This window comes from Schistocerca cancellata, chromosome 9 (genome assembly GCF_023864275.1).
Source record: "Schistocerca cancellata isolate TAMUIC-IGC-003103 chromosome 9, iqSchCanc2.1, whole genome shotgun sequence".
Classification (NCBI taxonomy): domain Eukaryota; kingdom Metazoa; phylum Arthropoda; class Insecta; order Orthoptera; family Acrididae; genus Schistocerca; species Schistocerca cancellata.
The window spans coordinates 64,891,922-64,909,620 of record NC_064634.1 but is presented as its reverse complement, the minus strand read 5'-3'; the positions used below and the strand labels follow the sequence as shown (position 1 = coordinate 64,909,620).

Here is a 17,699-nt window from a genome sequence, read left to right as displayed (position 1 = left end):
TTCGACCATCATCAGTTATTTTGCTCCCCAAATAGCAAAACTCCTTTACTACTTTAAGTGTCTCATTTCCTAATCTAATTCCCTCAGCATCACCCGACTTAATTCGACTACATTCCATTATCCTCGGTTTGCTTTTGTTGATGTTCATCTTATACCCTCCCTTCAAGACACCGTCCATTCCGTTCAACTGCTCTTCCAAGTCCTTTGCTGTCTCTGACAGAATTACAATCTCATCGGCGAACCTCAAAGTTTTTATTTCTTCTCCGTGCATTTTAATACCTACTCCGAACTTTTCTTTTGTTTCCTTTACTGCCTGCTCAATATACAGATTGAATACCATCGGAGAGAGACTACAACCCTGTCTCACTCCCTTCCCAACCATTGCTTCCCTTTCATGCTCTTCGACTCTTATAACTACCATCTGGTTTCTGTACAAATTGTAAATAGCCTTTCGCTCCCTGTATTTTACCCCTGCCACCTTCAGAATTTGAAAGAGAGTATTCCAGTCAACATTGTCAAAAGCTTTCTCTAAGTCTACAAATGCTTCAAACGTAGATTTGCCTTTCCTTAATCTAGCTTCTAAAATAAGTTGTAGGGTCAGTATTGCTTCACGTGTTCCAATAGTTCTACGGAATCCAAACTGATCTTCCCCGAGGTCGGCTTCTGCCAGTTTTTCCATTCGTCTGTAAAGAATTCGCGTTAGTATTTTGCACCCGTGACTTATTAAACTGACTGTTCGGTGATTTTCACATCTGTCAACACCTGCTTTCTTTGGGATTGGAATTATTGTATTCTTCTTGGAGTCTGAGTTTATTTCGCCTGTCTCATACATCTTGCTCACCAGATGGTAGAGTTTTGCCAGGACTGGCTCCCCCAAGGCCGTCAGTAGTTGTAATGGAATGTTGTCTAGCAGTCGGTATTTGGTGCCCGCTCTAGTCGGGCTGCCTCCACTGGCTGCGCCCTTGTCAAATGCGCCCCTCCGCTGTGTGTTGCAGCCGGCGAGGTGACGGTGGAGTACTACCGCGGCCTGCCGCAGGTGACGGTACCGCTGCCGTCGCGGCGCGAGCGCTGCCGCTTCACGCTGCGGCCCGTCTCCAACACGGTGGGCGACTTCCTGGCCATGCTGCGACACGAGGACCACGGCATCGACCGCGTCGCCGTCTCCAGCCTCGGTCAGTACCCAGCCTGCTGCGTCTGTAGCGTCACCACAGCGCTCTGTCGTGTGCTAAACAAATCCGTGACAAAACGATCCGCTCTTTGTTATATCTTCTCTCTCTCTCTCTCTCTCTCTCTCTCTCTCTCTCTCTCACTCCCCCCTCCCTCTGCCCTTTTCCATCTAAATACCAACCACCCTTCCACTAATTTGCATTCATTCATTGTCCTCCTGCCTGTCACCCATCTCCACTTAAGTTATTAACTCTCACGACACTTGACGGATTTTATGAAACGTCCCCTTAGAAAAATTAATGAATTACTGTGCTGATAAACCCCTTACGTTATTTGATTTTCAAACAGCTGAGCAAAACTGAACGTACTCAGACATTTCTCTCTTTACTCATTCTGATCATCACTAAACAATATTTTTAGCCTAACGAAATCTGACTTTCAATAGTCCCTACAAAAGAATGGCCCTGACTAACAATAACATATACCTTTCGTGAATCACTTTCCCCACAAAAATCTTCGTTACTCGAATTACTGCAATACAGCGAGCGCCACTACTGCCAACTAAATAAGATTCAAACTAATGAAGGCACGAACTACTGATAGGCATAGTTAGCAAATGAAAGATTTCGATAGAGAACAAACAATGTATTTACCTTAATAGTGTTCAAAAGTCATAATATATATAGCAGTTCATGACCTCCAGTCGTACAAATTTACTGTCTCTGATGGACACACGTCCAGATCATCCGCTCTCAAAACTCCGCCATTTCTCTCCCCACATCCACCACTGCGGGCGGCTCACCTCCAACTGCACAACGCTACGCGCTGTTAACAGCCAACTGCCCAACACTACAATAGCCAACAACAATGCAAATCAGCCACAGACTGCATGCAGCACAGCCAGTGATTTTCATACAGAGCGCTACGTGGCGTTACCAATAAAAAAACCCTAAACAGCCTACTTACATAGCCCCCATGTTCCCCACAAAAAATTTTACAAATTGTTTTGGGCAGTGGAAAATGCAGATTTGGAAAAAATTTTCATGATTACAGTAACAAATATATCAAATGCACACACTTATTGATACACTGTTGGTCAAAATCAAAGATTTTCTCACAGTCCATAAAGACAATTCAAACTACTGAAGGCACTAACTATTGATAGGCATAGTTAGCAAATGAAAGATTTTGATAGAGAACAAACAATGCATTTACCTTAATAGTGTTCAAAAGGCATAATATATAGCAGTTCATGACATCCAGTCTTACAAATTTACTGTCTCTGATGGACACATGTCCAGATCATCCACTCTCAAAACTCCGCCATTTCTCTCCCCACATCCATCACTGCTGGCGGCTCACCTCCAACTGCGCGACGCTACGCGCTGTTAACAGCCAACTGCCCAACACTACAATAGCGAATGTTCCAACAATGCAAACCAGTCACAGACTGCACACAGCACAACCAGTGATTTTCATACAGAGCGCTACGTGGCGTTACCAATAAAAAAAAACGAAACAGCCTACTTACAATTTAAATATATTAGGTCTACAACTTTGCTTCCGTCGTTTTGAAATAGACGGCAGTAGCGCCAAGTGGGGTTCAGGTGGTTGGTCATAGGTGTAATACAATAAGCTTAGGCATCTGTAAACATAATGTCATAAAAATATTAGTCGATTTGTGATTGCATCATAAGGGTATTCTCGATTAAGTACGTCAACTTACGTACCCATTTCTCGCCATTTGCGGGAAGTTTTAATTTTCTGCTTTAACATGAAGAAATCTGCGGGTGAGGCTCTTAAAATGCAGGTAAGACCAATGGTAAGGGAACTATTAGTGCAAGAACGTGCATAGAAAGTTTTCAACGCCTTAAGAACGGTGATTTTGATGTCGAAGACTGGCATGGCGGTGAAAGACAGAACGCTTTCGTAGCTACTGAAACAGACGAAGACAGTCACAGGACATCAGTATCGAAAGCAGTTGATGCGTTCGAGCCCAGCACTGAAACACAAACGGCCACAATACAGCGATAGACACGTAGAGGTAATTTTGCAGCAGGTCAGTGCTCGACCCCAAGTCGCAAAACCCGTCAAAATATACATGGAACGTTGAAATGAGAAGTCCTATCGCTGCCGCCGTATTCTCCATATGTTGCTCTCTCTGACTACCCCGTTTCTCGGCCAGTGGCATACAGTCTGGCTTGAGCAGCACTTCCGATCATATGAACAAGTGCAAAATGGAATCGATTCATGGATCCCCACAAAAGACGCCAATTTCTTCGGCCACGGGATTCGTATGCTATCCAAAAGATGAGAGAATGCAGTGGCCAGCGATTGGCAGTACTATGAATCGTAATTTTTTTGTAAGTTTTTCACAACAAAGCCCCGGACTTCGAGAAAAAACGGCGGAAGCAGAGTTGTAGACCTAGTAGATTACACAGTGTCCCGTTTATTTTGTATTTACTGACCTGTCAGAGACATTTGACTGTGTAAATCACGAAATACTTTTATAAGAGGTGATCAATAAGTTTCCGTTTGAAACTTCCTGGCAGATTAAAACTGTGTGCCGGACTGAGAATCGAACTTGGGACCTTTGCCTTTCGCAATCAACTGCTCTACCATCTGAGCTACCCAAGCACGACTCACGACCAGTCCTCACAGCTTCAGTTCTGCCAGTACCCCGTCTCCTACCGTCCAAACTTCACAGAAACTCTTCTGCGAAAGTTGAAAATAGTAGAGCACTTGCCTGCGAAAGGCAAAGGTCACGAGTTTGCGTCTCGGTCCGGCACACAGTTTTAATCTGCCAGGAAGTTTCATATCAGCGCACACTCCGCTGCAGAGTGAAAATCTCATTCTGGAAACATACCCCAGGCTGCGGCTAAGCCATGTCTCCGCAATATTCTTCCTTTCAGGAGTGCTAGTTCTGCAAGTTTTGCAGAAGAGCTTCTGTGAACCAGATGTGGTGTCGCAGAGGCAGAGCCCCCACCCAGACCAGGTATGCTGAACATGGGATCCGAGCGGGCCGGTGTGGCCGAGCGGTTCTAGGCTCTTCAGTCCGGAACCGCGTTGCTGCTACGGTCGCAAGTTCGAATCCTGCTTCGGGCATGGATGTATGTGGTGTCCTTAGGTTGTTGGTTTAAGTACTTCTAAGTCTAGGGGACTGATGACCTCAGATGTTAAGTCCCATAGTGCTTTAAAGCCATTTGAGCATGGGGTCCGCTTTCGCTCCAGTGGCACTACTCGCCCTGTGTTGTTGCTGTTGATGTTGATGCTGCTGGTGCAACCACCACCAATCTTCAGTACAGATAATTTTTCGGAGTAGATGAACAGATGAGTCAGCATATTTTCTGTATCTGCGCAGATGACGTCCGGATAGCCTCGTCCAACACCATAGAAGTGCTGATGGAAAACGACTTCAAACTTATCGTCAACGACAGCGTCTACGTGGTGAACACGCCCCGGCAGGAGAGACTAACCAAAGTAAGTACAGCATGTCTCTGCACACACTTCTGCACGACCTCTGGGTGTGGTGAGTCACTCTCCAACGATAACTCCGTGTTTCTTTATCCCAAGTTGCACAAAGTGTTGATCAAAAGATTCTGAGAGCTTGGTTTTGCTAAGCGTTTTGACCTAAGCAAGGCGTGGTTTTGACTGTAAACTGAGTAATTGATGCTACGTAGTGTTAACGCCTCTGGCGTGGTTTTGAGTGTAAACTGAGTAATTGATGCTACGTAGTGTTACCGCCTCTGTGACTCCGGTAGCTTTAGTACTGTGTTAAAAATATAGGAGCCGCCTGCTCGTTGCTTGTGTATTGGCAGACGGCTACAGACGTACAAACAAGAGTTGCTCGCGTAACGCAGCAACTCTGTCCCGTATCGCCCGGCAGCTGTAAAGTCTTTTTTATTTTATCTATTTATTTATTGATTTATTTTTTTAGTAAGCCCTTCCGTTGTATTGTTTCGTATTTTGGTTTACTGTGATTTCCAGAGAATTCCACAACATGTCTCGTTAATCAAGTTGTTCCTTTCTTTTAATACGCCCATTTAACTTCAACCTGCGTTTTTTTCATATTCAAACACATGTTGGGCCGGCCGCTTTGGCCGAGCGGTTCTAGGCGCTTCAGTCTGGAACCGCGCGACCGCTACGGTCGCAGGTTCGAATTTGCCTCGGGCATAGATGTGTGTGATGTCCTTAGGTTAGTTAGGTTTAAGTAGTTCTAAGTTCTAGAGGAATGATGACCTCAGAAGTTAAGCCCCATAGTGCTCAGAGCCATTTGAGCCAAAACATGTTGATGTAATTTTTAATGTCTTCATTTGCTCTTGATCTCTTCGTCCCTTCTTCAGTTAACAGGGACATTCAGTAATTAAAGAGACAAATTGATATAGAAAAAAAACTGTGGATTGGTACAAAATGAAACTTTTACTACTTCTCACTCCGGCCAATATTAATACAGTTGTCTCAACAATGAACTGGTTTTTTTATGCATGATGTGAAGAAGTCTTTGTCTTGTTGTTCGAGCCACTTTTCCCACTAATTCTGTGGCCTCCTCGTTGTTGCTGAACATTTTTCCTCCTTGAGTGGACCAAAGAAATGAAAATCCGAGGAAGTGAAATCTGAGCTGTAGGGAGGATGAAGCAGCACCTTCCAACACATTTTTCCAGTGGCTTCCGGGGTTCAGCTGGGCGGTGTGAGGGCGAGTATTGTCGTTTAGTAAGTATCAACCCTTTTTTAATCCGCGACGTTTTTCTCTCATTGCTAGTTTTATTTTGTTCATCTGCATGTCTGGGCAGTAGAGACTGTTTCTTGAATGCCGATCTACCAAATAATTAAAAAGACGGTCAACATGCCTTTTCCCGCTGATGGTTGTGTTGTGAATTCCTTTGCTTTCTTTCCATGCTTTGTCCTTTGGACTCAAAATGATGAACCCAAGTTCCATCACACGTTAAAATCTTGTATGGAAAAGGGTCACCTTCCATTTCTTAGCGTTCCTTCAAGTCTACACACTCAGAGTCTTATCTCCTTGTGTTTTGGAGCAACTTTTTAAGCACCCACCTTCCACTTGTTTTGCTGTACTTGAGCTTTTCACTGATAACGTTGTAAACTGTGCCAACACTTACTGCAACTGTTTTTACTGTATATTCAGCTGTAACACGTCGGTCCTTAAAGAGGTTAATGTCGTCAATGCGGGTTTCATGCGAAGAAGCTGGCACTTCAGGTGGTTCGCTCTTTGGTTTCCATATTTTAGGAGGTAGTATGGACCAAAACAAGAGAAAAGTGTCTAGCAAATATGGCTCTGAGATGAATACCGTAAGCAGTATGAGCACTTACGTAGTAAAAAAGATGCGTGCCACAGTAACGAAGATGGACAAGTGCTCATAGCTCGTAACATATGCACTTTGCAGCCCATGTTTACTGGACAGTTTTTTTCTTGTTTTGGCCCGTACTACCGCCCCTGGAAATATACACTCCTGGAAATGGAAAAAAGAACACATTGACACCGGTGTGTCAGACCCACCATACTTGCTCCGGACACTGCGAGAGGGCTGTACAAGCAATGATCACACGCACGGCACAGCGGACACACCAGGAACCGCGGTGTTGGCCGTCGAATGGCGCTAGCTGCGCAGCATTTGTGCACCGCCGCCGTCAGTGTCAGCCAGTTTGCCATGGCATACGGAGCTCCATCGCAGTCTTTAACACTGGTAGCATGCCGCGACAGCGTGGACGTGAACCGTATGTGCAGTTGACGGACTTTGAGCGAGGGCGTGTAGTGGGCATGCGGGAGGCCGGGTGGACGTACCGCCGAATTGCTCAACACGTGGGGCGTGAGGTCTCCACAGTACATCGATGTTGTCGCCAGTGGTCGGCGGAAGGTGCACGTGCCCGTCGACCTGGGACCGGACCGCAGCGACGCACAGATGCACGCCAAGACCGTAGGATCCTACGCAGTGCCGTAGGGGACCGCACCGCCACTTCCCAGCAAATTAGGGACACTGTTGCTCCTGGGGTATCGGCGAGGACCATTCGCAACCGTCTCCATGAAGCTGGGCTACGGTCCCGCACACCGTTAGGCCGTCTTCCGCTCACGCCCCAACATCGTGCAGCCCGCCTCCAGTGGTGTCGCGACAGGCGTGAATGGAGGGACGAATGGAGACGTGTCGTCTTCAGCGATGAGAGTCGCTTCTGCCTTGGTGCCAATGATGGTCGTATGCGTGTTTGGCGCCGTGCAGGTGAGCGCCACAATCAGGACTGCATACGACCGAGGCACACAGGGCCAACACCCGGCATCATGGTGTGGGGAGCGATCTCCTACACTGGCCGTACACCACTGGTGATCGTCGAGGGGACACTGAATAGTGCACGGTACATCCAAACCGTCATCGAACCCATCGTTCTACCATTCCTAGACCGGCAAGGGAACTTGCTGTTCCAACAGGACAATGCACGTCCGCATGTATCCCGTGCCACCCAACGTGCTCTAGAAGGTGTAAGTCAACTACCCTGGCCAGCAAGATCTCCGGATCTGTCCCCCATTGAGCATGTTTGGGACTGGATGAAGCGTCGTCTCGCGCGGTCTGCACGTCCAGCACGAACGCTGGTCCAACTGAGGCGCCAGGTGGAAATGGCATGGCAAGCCGTTCCACAGGACTACATCCAGCATCTCTACGATCGTCTCCATGGGAGAATAGCAGCCTGCATTGCTGCGAAAGGTGGATATACACTGTACTAGTGCCGACATTGTGCATGCTCTGTTGCCTGTGTCTATGTGCCTGTGGTTCTGTCAGTGTGATCATGTGATGTATCTGACCCCAGGAATGTGTCAATAAAGTTTCCGCTTCCTGGGACAATGAATTCACGGTGTTCTTATTTCAATTTCCAGGAGTGTAGTAGGTAAAGAGCCTACAGAAGAAGAAATGTGTTTCAGAGGATCGAAGCAGAACAAGTGCTGATAGGTCTTCAGGTATGCATTTTTTAGCCCATGTTTGTTGGACTTTCTTGCTTAGAATGATCGTTCTTGTCATATTCCTGAATATTCACCATCCATCTTGGGACGCCTACAATTATTACGGTCATTTGGGACTTCTCATCGCAAAAACAACATAGTATTACGTATGTTATTAACAAAATTCATAAGCACGCTTACGTCTGTAACAAATTGGAGATAATTACATTAAAATTGCAAAATACATTTGGCCAGCCTGAAGAAAGAGGGTCCTTCTACCGTCTAGATACATCTCAGTTCACACTTGTGTTTTAGTTTTCTTGGTTCCGTATGTCAGTTGGTAAATCATGAACCATTATAGGATCACCTTATTGCCCGCATGTCTCTCGTCTGTCTGTCCGACTGTTCGAACCCTTCTTCACAGGAACGCGTAGAGGTATCAATCTGAAAGTTATGTCACATATTATCGTCTGCGGCCCCTTGGCAATGTTAAAAATGTGAAGCTTCTAAGCCAATGCAGCCAAAAAATACGACCATTTGCGTTACAGCAAATGTAATACTCGCAGACTCACCCTTCAGGACCAACAAGGTTCTTCCCGTTGATCTAGAATCATGAAATGTGGCATGGAGTAAGGTTTCATTGTACAAGCAAAAGGAAAAAAATTCGAAAATTGTGAATTTGTAATTATACCACAGGGAAAAAGTTTTTGTTATCAGTCTGTCTGTTTGTTCGTCCGTCTGTTAAACCCTTTTTTTTTTTCTCAAAAACAGGTCGACGTATCAAGTTGAAATGTAGGTCATTTGCTAGTCTACAGTCCTTTGGTGGTGTAAAAATTGTTAAGCTTCTTAAGCCAGTGCATTCGAGAGATACTGCCATTTATGTCACATATTTTGATACTCGTTAACACGCTCATTAAAATCTATAGGTTACTTCCCCGTGATGTAGAATCATTAAATGTGCCGAGAAAATAGATTTCACAGTAAAAGTAAGGGAAAAGTTGAGAGAATTTTTAATTTGTAATTATATCACACGAAAAGAACATCTGTTTTGTCACTTGGTACTCGATTTCAGACTTGAAATTAAAACATTCTCTAAAGTGGTGGAATGCCTTGAACCGATATCTTGTCACTATTAATGTCGATAACAGACAAAAATCGCCGAGATCTCGATTCTCAGAATACATGAATTGTCGGTGTACGTAATTAAGTTTGTGCGGAATTCTTGAGCGCGCGAGTCCTACTCACGCCTGGATAATTTTGTTATTCGTGTTTTATATAACTTTCATTAGTGACCATTTTCACAAATACTCATTTAAAGTATATCTAAAAGCTAATTGTAGGTAGTCATTACCTGGTATGATTATGGGAGGAACTAGGTAACTCATGTTTCCTTCATATGACGTGTGACTTGTGGAGGATTTATGGCTGTGGCATATTTTCATATCGATCTTTTATCGATCTGTCTGCAACTTTTGAGATACAATCAGGATTTAGGAAGTGGGCTGTTGTGTTTGCTGTTGTGGACAACTTTCATTTGATACTTCACGCGATATGATCTCTCCAACTGTGTAATTGTTATTATTTTCTAGTGTCCAGCATAATATTCGTAATTAAAAACAGTTGTAACTTTCTTAATACTTAACGCACAATCATGCTTAGATACAATCAGCTCACATCATAGATATGATTTTTATGGTGTTTGGTTTTAATGCATCACGTTTGTATGTAACGTAGTTTCCATGAAAATTCAATTTTCGTATCTTATGTTTCGTTCACTGTAACCCCCCCCCCTCCCCTCCCCAGTGTGTCTTGTCTGATTCCTCAGCCACTTCTTCATGGACCCGCGGAGAAAATTCTCGCGTCCACCCGGTCACTGTTTACCTTAGCCAACACTCCCTCAACCGCTGCATTGACAGTTACGGTCCACTCCGCCAAATACCGCTCCAGAAGACGACTATTACAATGCAACACCCACCCACTCAGTGTTTTTTTTCTTTTTTTTTTTACATTTAAGACTGCGCACCATAGATGGGATGGAGAGGTCAAATTGTCGATCAGATCTGAGGAAAGATACAGGGTTTTACAAAAAAGGTACGGCCAAACTTTCAGGAAACATTCCTCACGCACAAATAAAGAAAAGATGTTATGTGGACATGTGTCCGGAAACGCTTAATTTTCATGTTAGAGCTCGTTTTGTTTCGTCAGTATGTACTGTACTTCCTCGATTCACCGCCAGTTGGCCCAGTTGAAGGAAGGTAATGTTGACTTCGGTGCTTGTGTTGACATGCGACCCATTGCTCCACAGTACTAGCATCAAGCACATCAGTACGTAGCATCAACAGGTTAGTGTTCATCACGAACGTGGTTTTGCAATGTTTACAAATGCGGAGTTGGCAGATGCCCATTTGATGTATGGATTAGCACGGGGCAATAGCCGTGACGCGGTACGTTTGTATCGAGACAGATTTCCAGAACGAAGGTGTCCCGACAGGAAGACGTTCGAAGCAATTGATCGGCGTCTTAGGGAGCACGGAACATTCCAGCCTATGACTCGTGACTGGGGAAGACCTACAACGACGAGGACACTTGCAATGGACGAGGCAATTCTTCGTGCAGTTGACGATAACCCTAATATCAGCGTCAGAGAAGTTGCTGCTGTTCAAGGTAACGTTGACCACGTCACTGTATGGAGAGTGCTGCGGGAGAACCAGTTGTTTCCGTACCATGTACAGCGTCTGCAGGCACTATTAGCAACTGATTGGCCTCCACGGGTACACTTTTGCGAATGGTTCATCCGACAATGTGGCAATCCTCATTTCAGTGCAAATGTTCTCTTTACGGATGAGGCTTCATTCCAACGTGATCAAATTATAAATTTTCACAATCAACATGTGTGGGCTGACGAGAATCCGCACGCATTTGTGCAATCACGTCATCAACACAGATTTTCTGTGAACGTTTGGGCAGGCATTGTTGGTGATGTCTTGATTGGGCCCCATGTTCTTCCACCTACGCTCAATGGAGCACGTTATCATGATTTCATACGGGATACTCTACCTGTGCTGCTAGAACATGTGCCTTTACAAGTACGACACAACATGTGGTTCATGCACGATGGAGTTCCTGCACATTTCAGTCGAAGTGTTCGTACGCTTGTCAACAACAGATTCGGTGACCGATGGATTGGTAGAGGCGGACCAATTCCATGGCCTCCACGCTCTCCTGACCTCAACCCTCTTGACTTTCATTTATGGGGGCATTTGAAAGCTCTTGTCTACGCAACCCCGGTACCAAATGTAGAGACTCTTCGTGCTCGTATTGTGGACGGCTGTGATACAATACGCCATTCTCCAGGGCTGCATCTGCGCATCAGGGATTCCATGCGACGGAGGGTGGATGCATGTATCCTCGCTAACGGAGGACATTTTGAACATTTCCTGCAACAAAGTGTTTGAAGTCACTTTGGTACGTTCTGTTGCTGTGTGTTTCCATTCCATGAAGAGAAGTGATAAAATGAGCTCTAACATGGAAAGTAAGCGTTTCCGGGCACGTGTCCACATAACATATTTTCTTTCTTTGTGTGTGAGGAATGTTTCCCGAAAGTTTGGCCGTACCTTTTTGTAACACCCTGTATATCAATTACCTTTCCGTGACAATGAAACAAAGAAAAGAGGTACAGTAATATATGTTAGCCTAAATGATTCGTCGGGTTCAAAATAGAGTTTATTTAAAAGCAGACGACGTAGAAAGACGAGCGATACATGAAAAGACACGTCACTCACCAGGTGAGTACAATGAGTACACCCTTGGATACCCGGCACACATCCAAAAGGTAATCCAGTTCCGCCCATACGTTCGCTACCATGTTTTCAGTAATGTTCGTCTCAGCTGCATTGATGCGTTCCTGTAACTGTCGCGAAGTTTTTGGCACTGGGAGTCCACAAACTTGCCCTTAACATGGCCTCAAAGGAGGAAAGCACATACATATGATGTGGCGGCCTGGAGGGGCCATGAGAACAGAGGAACATCAACCAGTTCAGCGCGCCTATCCAGCGACGTGACAGTTCTCTGTTGACAGAGGTGCGGACGGTTATGCTCCAGTGAAGTGGAGCCCCGTCCAGTTGAAACTCGAAGAGTCAGCAGTCAGTTGCGACAACAACATAACTGCAACATTTCCAGGTACGTAGGACCAGTCACCTTGTGCTCGATGAAGAAATCGGAAACATACACTTTTGTCTTGGATACCGCACTGGTGAGCACGATGTATGAGACAGGAGAAATACCCTCAGACTTCAAGAAGAATATAATAATTCCAATCCCAAAGGCCGGCCGCGGTGGTCTAGCGGTTCAGGCGCTCAGTCCGGGACCGCGCGACTGCTACGTTCGCAGGTTCGAATCCTGCCTCGGGCATGGATGTGTGTGATGTCCTTAGGTTAGTTAGGTTTAAGTAGTTCTAAGTTCTAGGGGACTGATGACCACAGATGTTAAGTCCCATAGTGCTCAGAACCATTTTTTTGAATCCCAAAGAAAGCAGGTGTTGACAGATGTGAAAATTACCGAAATATCAGTTTAATAAGTCACAGCTGCAAAATACTAACGCGAGTTTTTTACAGACGAATGGAAAAACTGGTAGAAGCCGACCTCGGGAAAGATCAGTTTGGATTCCGTAGAAATGTTGGAACACGTGAGGCAATACTGACCTTACGACTTATCTTAGAACAAAGATTAAGAAAAGGCAAACCTACGTTTCTAGCATTTGTAGACTTAGAGAAAGCTTTTGACAATGTTAACTGGAATACTCTCTTTCAAATTCTGGAAGTGGCAGGGGTAAAATACAGGGGGCGTAAGGCTATTTACAGTTTGTACAGAAACCAGATGGCAGTTATAAGAGTCGAGGGGCATGAAAGGGAAGCAGTGCTTGGGAAAGGAGTAAGACAGGGATGTAGCCTCTCCCCGATGTTATTCAATCTGTATATTGAGCAAGCAGTAAAGGAGACAAAAGAAAAATTCGGAGTAGGTGTTAAAATTCATGGAGAAGAAGTAAAAACTTTGAGGTTCGCTGATGACATTGTAATTCTGTCAGAGACAGCAAAGGACTTGGAAGAGCAGTTGAACGGAATGGACAGTGTCTTGAAAGGAGGATATAAGATGAACATCAACAAAAGCAAAACGAGGATAATGGAATGTAGTCAAATTAAGTCGGGTGATGCTGAGGGAATTAGATTAGGAAATGAGACACTTAAAGTAGTAAAGGAGTTTTGCTATTTAGGGAGTAAAATAACCGATGATGGTCGAAGTAGAGAGGATATAAAATGTAGACTGGCAATGGCAAGAAAAGCGTTTCTCAAGAAGAGGAATTTGTTAACATCGAGTATAGATTTAAGTGTCAGGACGTCATTTCTGAAAGTATTTGTATGGAGTGTAGCCATGTATGGAAGTGAAACATGGACGATAACTAGTTTGGACAAAAAGAGAATAGAAGCTTTCGAAATGTGGTGCTATAGAAGAATGCTGAAGACATGGTGGGTAGATCACGTAACTAATGAGGAGGTATTGAATAGGATTGGGGAGAAGAGAAGTTTGTGGCACAACTTGACTAGAAGAAGGGATCGGTTGGTAGGACATGTTTTGAGGCACCAAGGGATCACAAATTTAGCATTGGAGGGCAGTGTGGAGGGTAAAAATCGTAGAGGGAGACCAAGAGATGAATACACTAAGCAGATTCAGAAGGATGTAGGTTGCAGTAGATATTGGGAGATGAAGAAGCTTGCACAGGATGGAGTAGCATGGAGAGCTGCATCAAACCAGTCTCAAGACTGAAGACCACAACAACAACAACAACAACAACGACACTGAAGCCGTTCACTTTTTAGAGAGCCCCATTCATATCGACTTGGAAATACGGACATCCAGTACCCCGCACTCTCACACTGTGACTGCTCACATTTCCCGACAGATGAAAAGTCGCCTCGCGGCTGAATATTAATGTTTCCGCGAAATCGTCATCATCTTCCTTAGCTTTCTGCATTCGGGTACAGAGCTCCTATCGGCGGGCACATTCAACTGAAGTCAGGTGCCGTAACAGTTGCAAACGGTACGGCTTGAAATGCAAACACCACTGCGAAACATTTCACATTGTTTTCTGCGAAATGACCAGTTCTCGAGTTGCACCAACGATTCGTTTTTGTCGGCTGGGCACAAATTTCTCGCTCTGACGCGCTCCACGATTTCTTCTGAGACACACGGTCGCTCCGTGATTTTGCCATTACACAGACAACCAGTATCACAAAACTGGCGAAACCAACGCAAAATGCTCTGGTGACCGTATGCAGCTTTTACATGTTTGCGTACGGATGCACGATGAACGCTCGTAACCGACGAACACTTAGCATGTTCTACGAGGGGCGTTCTATAAGTAATGCAACAAATTTTTTCTCGACCAATTTCGGGTGAAAAAAAAGAGGAATTTGTTGTGGTACGTGTTGGAATATTCCCGCTACAGCCTCTACAGTTTACCGAGCGCCGCGTCCGGCCGTCCTGATTTAGGTTTTCCGTGATTTCCCTAAATCGCTCCAGGCAAATGCCGGGATGGTTCCTTTGAAAGGGCACGGCCGACTTCCTTCCCCGTCCTTCCCTAAACCGATGAGACCGATGACCTCGCAGTTTGGTCTCTTCTCCCAAAACAACCCAACCCCTAAACCGTTTGAGGCAAATGCCGGGACAGTTCTTTTACAAGGGAACGGCCGACTTCTTTCCCCATCCTTCCCTAATCTAATGAAACCGATGACTACGTTATTTGGTCCCCTCTCCGAGTCAACCAACCTCTGTAGTTTCTTGTAGTTCCGATTGGTGACCAGACGTCCGGATTAATCCGAACATGTCCTCCTTTTTAGCTCTTTGTCCGGGGTCCGGGCGGATTTTTACAGTGTCCGCCTTTTTCGCAAAGTTGAGCGTAATACAGTTAAATTTACAATTCATCCCGTTCTATTGCTCTTTTCCTAAATACTTCAACTATTGGCACAGCCTTCGTAATAAACACGCACGAAGGCGGTGTTAGTAGGTGCCACAAGGATCGTCGATGTTATCGTTGATCTACGTATAAGCGAATGCAAATATCGATTATTTAAAATTTTCGTTTCGTATCTACGCTTTGTATTGGCTTGGCTTCCTGTAGTGCACGTGTGATTTGTGAGTGGAATTTATAACCGAGTGAGTTACGTAAAATATTTGGCTATGCCTAAACGAAAGTGTCCATTTTCTGATGTCATTTCCTGTAAATATCCGGCTTTAAGAAAGGGAGAAATGAATTTGAAGCGGAATGTAAGATATGTGGAGCTGGAACGTACGTCTCAGTGGCCAGTGAAGGTAAGAAATAACTCGACAGATTAACTGTCATGGTTTTATTTCATTGTTTCATAGTCATTCAATTTATCTGTATTCGGCAGGTTAAAGTGAAGTTTACATGTCGTCAGCTGCTTCTTGAATTGTAGATGTTGGTAGTGGTGCGTCGAATGAAGGAAGGTGAATGGTCTTAAGTTTTTCGCTTTGTAAACAATTCCGTTTTGTTGACATAACAAAACAATTGACGCCACACTGTCACCACAATCAATGTTTTTTATTATTTTTATATTGCTCAGTTAACCAACACCTGACCGTCAGTAACAGTTAACTACTGGTTTTACCGGTAATTCCCGGCAGTCACGTGACTTGTCCAAAGCTGACGGGGGGTATCCTCATCTGCAGTTGACCCGTTTGATGTGTCCTCTTTTTTCTTCCTTTGTTCTCCTTTTTGAATCTGTTTGTCCTCCTTTTTAAACAATTGCATCTGGTCACCCTAGCTATACGTAGCCTTCAAAATGGCGTCTGTAACTGAGGTGGGTTTCAAGCAGAGAGCTGTCATCGAGTTTCTTTTGGCGCAAAACTAGAGTAGCGCAGATATTTATAGACGCTTGCAGAACGTCTAAGGAGACCTGGAAGTGAATAAAAGCACAGTGAGGTAGGGCAAGGCGTCTGTCATCATCACAATAAGGTCGCCCAAACCTGTCCTATCTCCGGCGTGCCGGCTGGCCGCACACTGCTGTGACTCCTGCAGTGCTGGAACGTGTGGACACTCTCATTCGAAGTAACTGATGGATCACTAACAAACACCTCGCTGCACAACTGTACGTCTCTGTTGGTAGTGTTGACACGTGTCCACCAGATGGGGTACTCACAGGTTTGTGCCCGCCGGGTTCCTCGGTCCTCGCACCTTCCGACTTTCATCTCTACGACCCAATGAAGGATTCACTCCGCAGGAAATACACTACTGGCCATTAAAATTGCTACACCACGAAGATGACATGCTACGGACGCGAAATTTAACCGACAGGAAGAAGATGCTGTGATATGCAGATGATTAGCTTTTCAGAGCATTCACACAAGGTTGGGGCCGGTGGCGACACCTACAACGTGCTGACATGAGGAAAGTTTCCAACCGCTTTCTCATACACAAACAGCAGTTGACGGGCGTTGCCTGGTGAAACGTTGTTGTGATGCCTCGTGTAAGGAGGGGAAATGCGTACCATCAAGTTTCCGACTTTGATAAAGGTCGAATTGTAGCCTATCGCGATTGCGGTTAATGTATCGCGACATTGCTGCTCGCGTTGGTCGAGATCCAATGACTGTTAGCAGAATATGGAGTCGGTGCGTTCAAGAGAGTAATACGGAACGCTGTGATGGATCCCAACGGCCTCGTATCACTAGCAGTCGAGATGACAGGCATCTTATCCACATGGCTGTAACGGATCCTGCAGCCACGTCTCGATCCCGGAGTCAACAGATGGGGACGTTTACAACACAACAACCATCTGCACGAACAGTTCGACGACGTTTGCAGCAGCATGGACTATCAGCTTGGAGACGATGGTTGCGGTTACCCTTGACGCTGCATCACAGACAGGAGCACCTGCTATGGTGTTCTCAACGACGAACCTGGGTGCACGAATGGCAAAACGTCATTTTTTCGGATGAATCTAGGTTCTGTTTACAGCATCATGATGGTCGCATCCGTGTTTGGCGACATCGCGGTGAACTCACATTGGAAGCGTGTATTCGTCATCGCCATACTGGCATATCACCTGGCGTGATGGTATGGGATGCCACTGGTTACACGTCTCGGTCCCCTCTTCTTCGCATTGACGGCACTTTGAACAGTGGACGTTACATTTCAGATGTGTTACGACCCGTGGCGTTACCCTTCATTCGATCCCTGCGAAACCCTACATTTCAGCAGGATAATGCGCGACCGCATGTTGCAGGTCCTGTACGGGCCTTTCTGGATACAGAAAATGCTCGACTGCTGCCCTGGTCAGCACATTCTCCAGATCTCTCACCAATTGAAAACGTCTGGTCAATGGTGGCCGAGCAACTGGCTCGTCACAATACGCCAGTCACTACTCTTGATGAACTGTGGTAACGGGTTGAAGCTGCATGGGCAGCTGTACCTGTACACGCCATCCAAGCTCTGTATGACTCAATGCCCAGGCGTGTCAAGGCCGTTATTACGGCCAGAGGTGATTGTTCTGGGTACTGATTTCTCAGGATCTATGCA

The 17,699-nt window shown here is 45.4% G+C and overlaps 1 protein-coding gene across 1 annotated transcript in view; it reads left to right on the top strand.

Moving 5' to 3' along the window:
- Positions 1 to 1,120: 1,120 nt before the first annotated feature.
- Positions 1,121 to 17,699, top strand: part of LOC126101184 (calcium uniporter protein, mitochondrial) — an 81,194-nt gene continuing 64,615 nt past the window's right edge. The window contains exons 1-2 of the mRNA XM_049911881.1: positions 1,121 to 1,172; positions 4,529 to 4,647. Of these exons, the coding sequence (XP_049767838.1) occupies positions 1,121 to 1,172; positions 4,529 to 4,647 (171 nt within the window). The remainder of the gene's footprint in view (positions 1,173 to 4,528; positions 4,648 to 17,699) is intronic.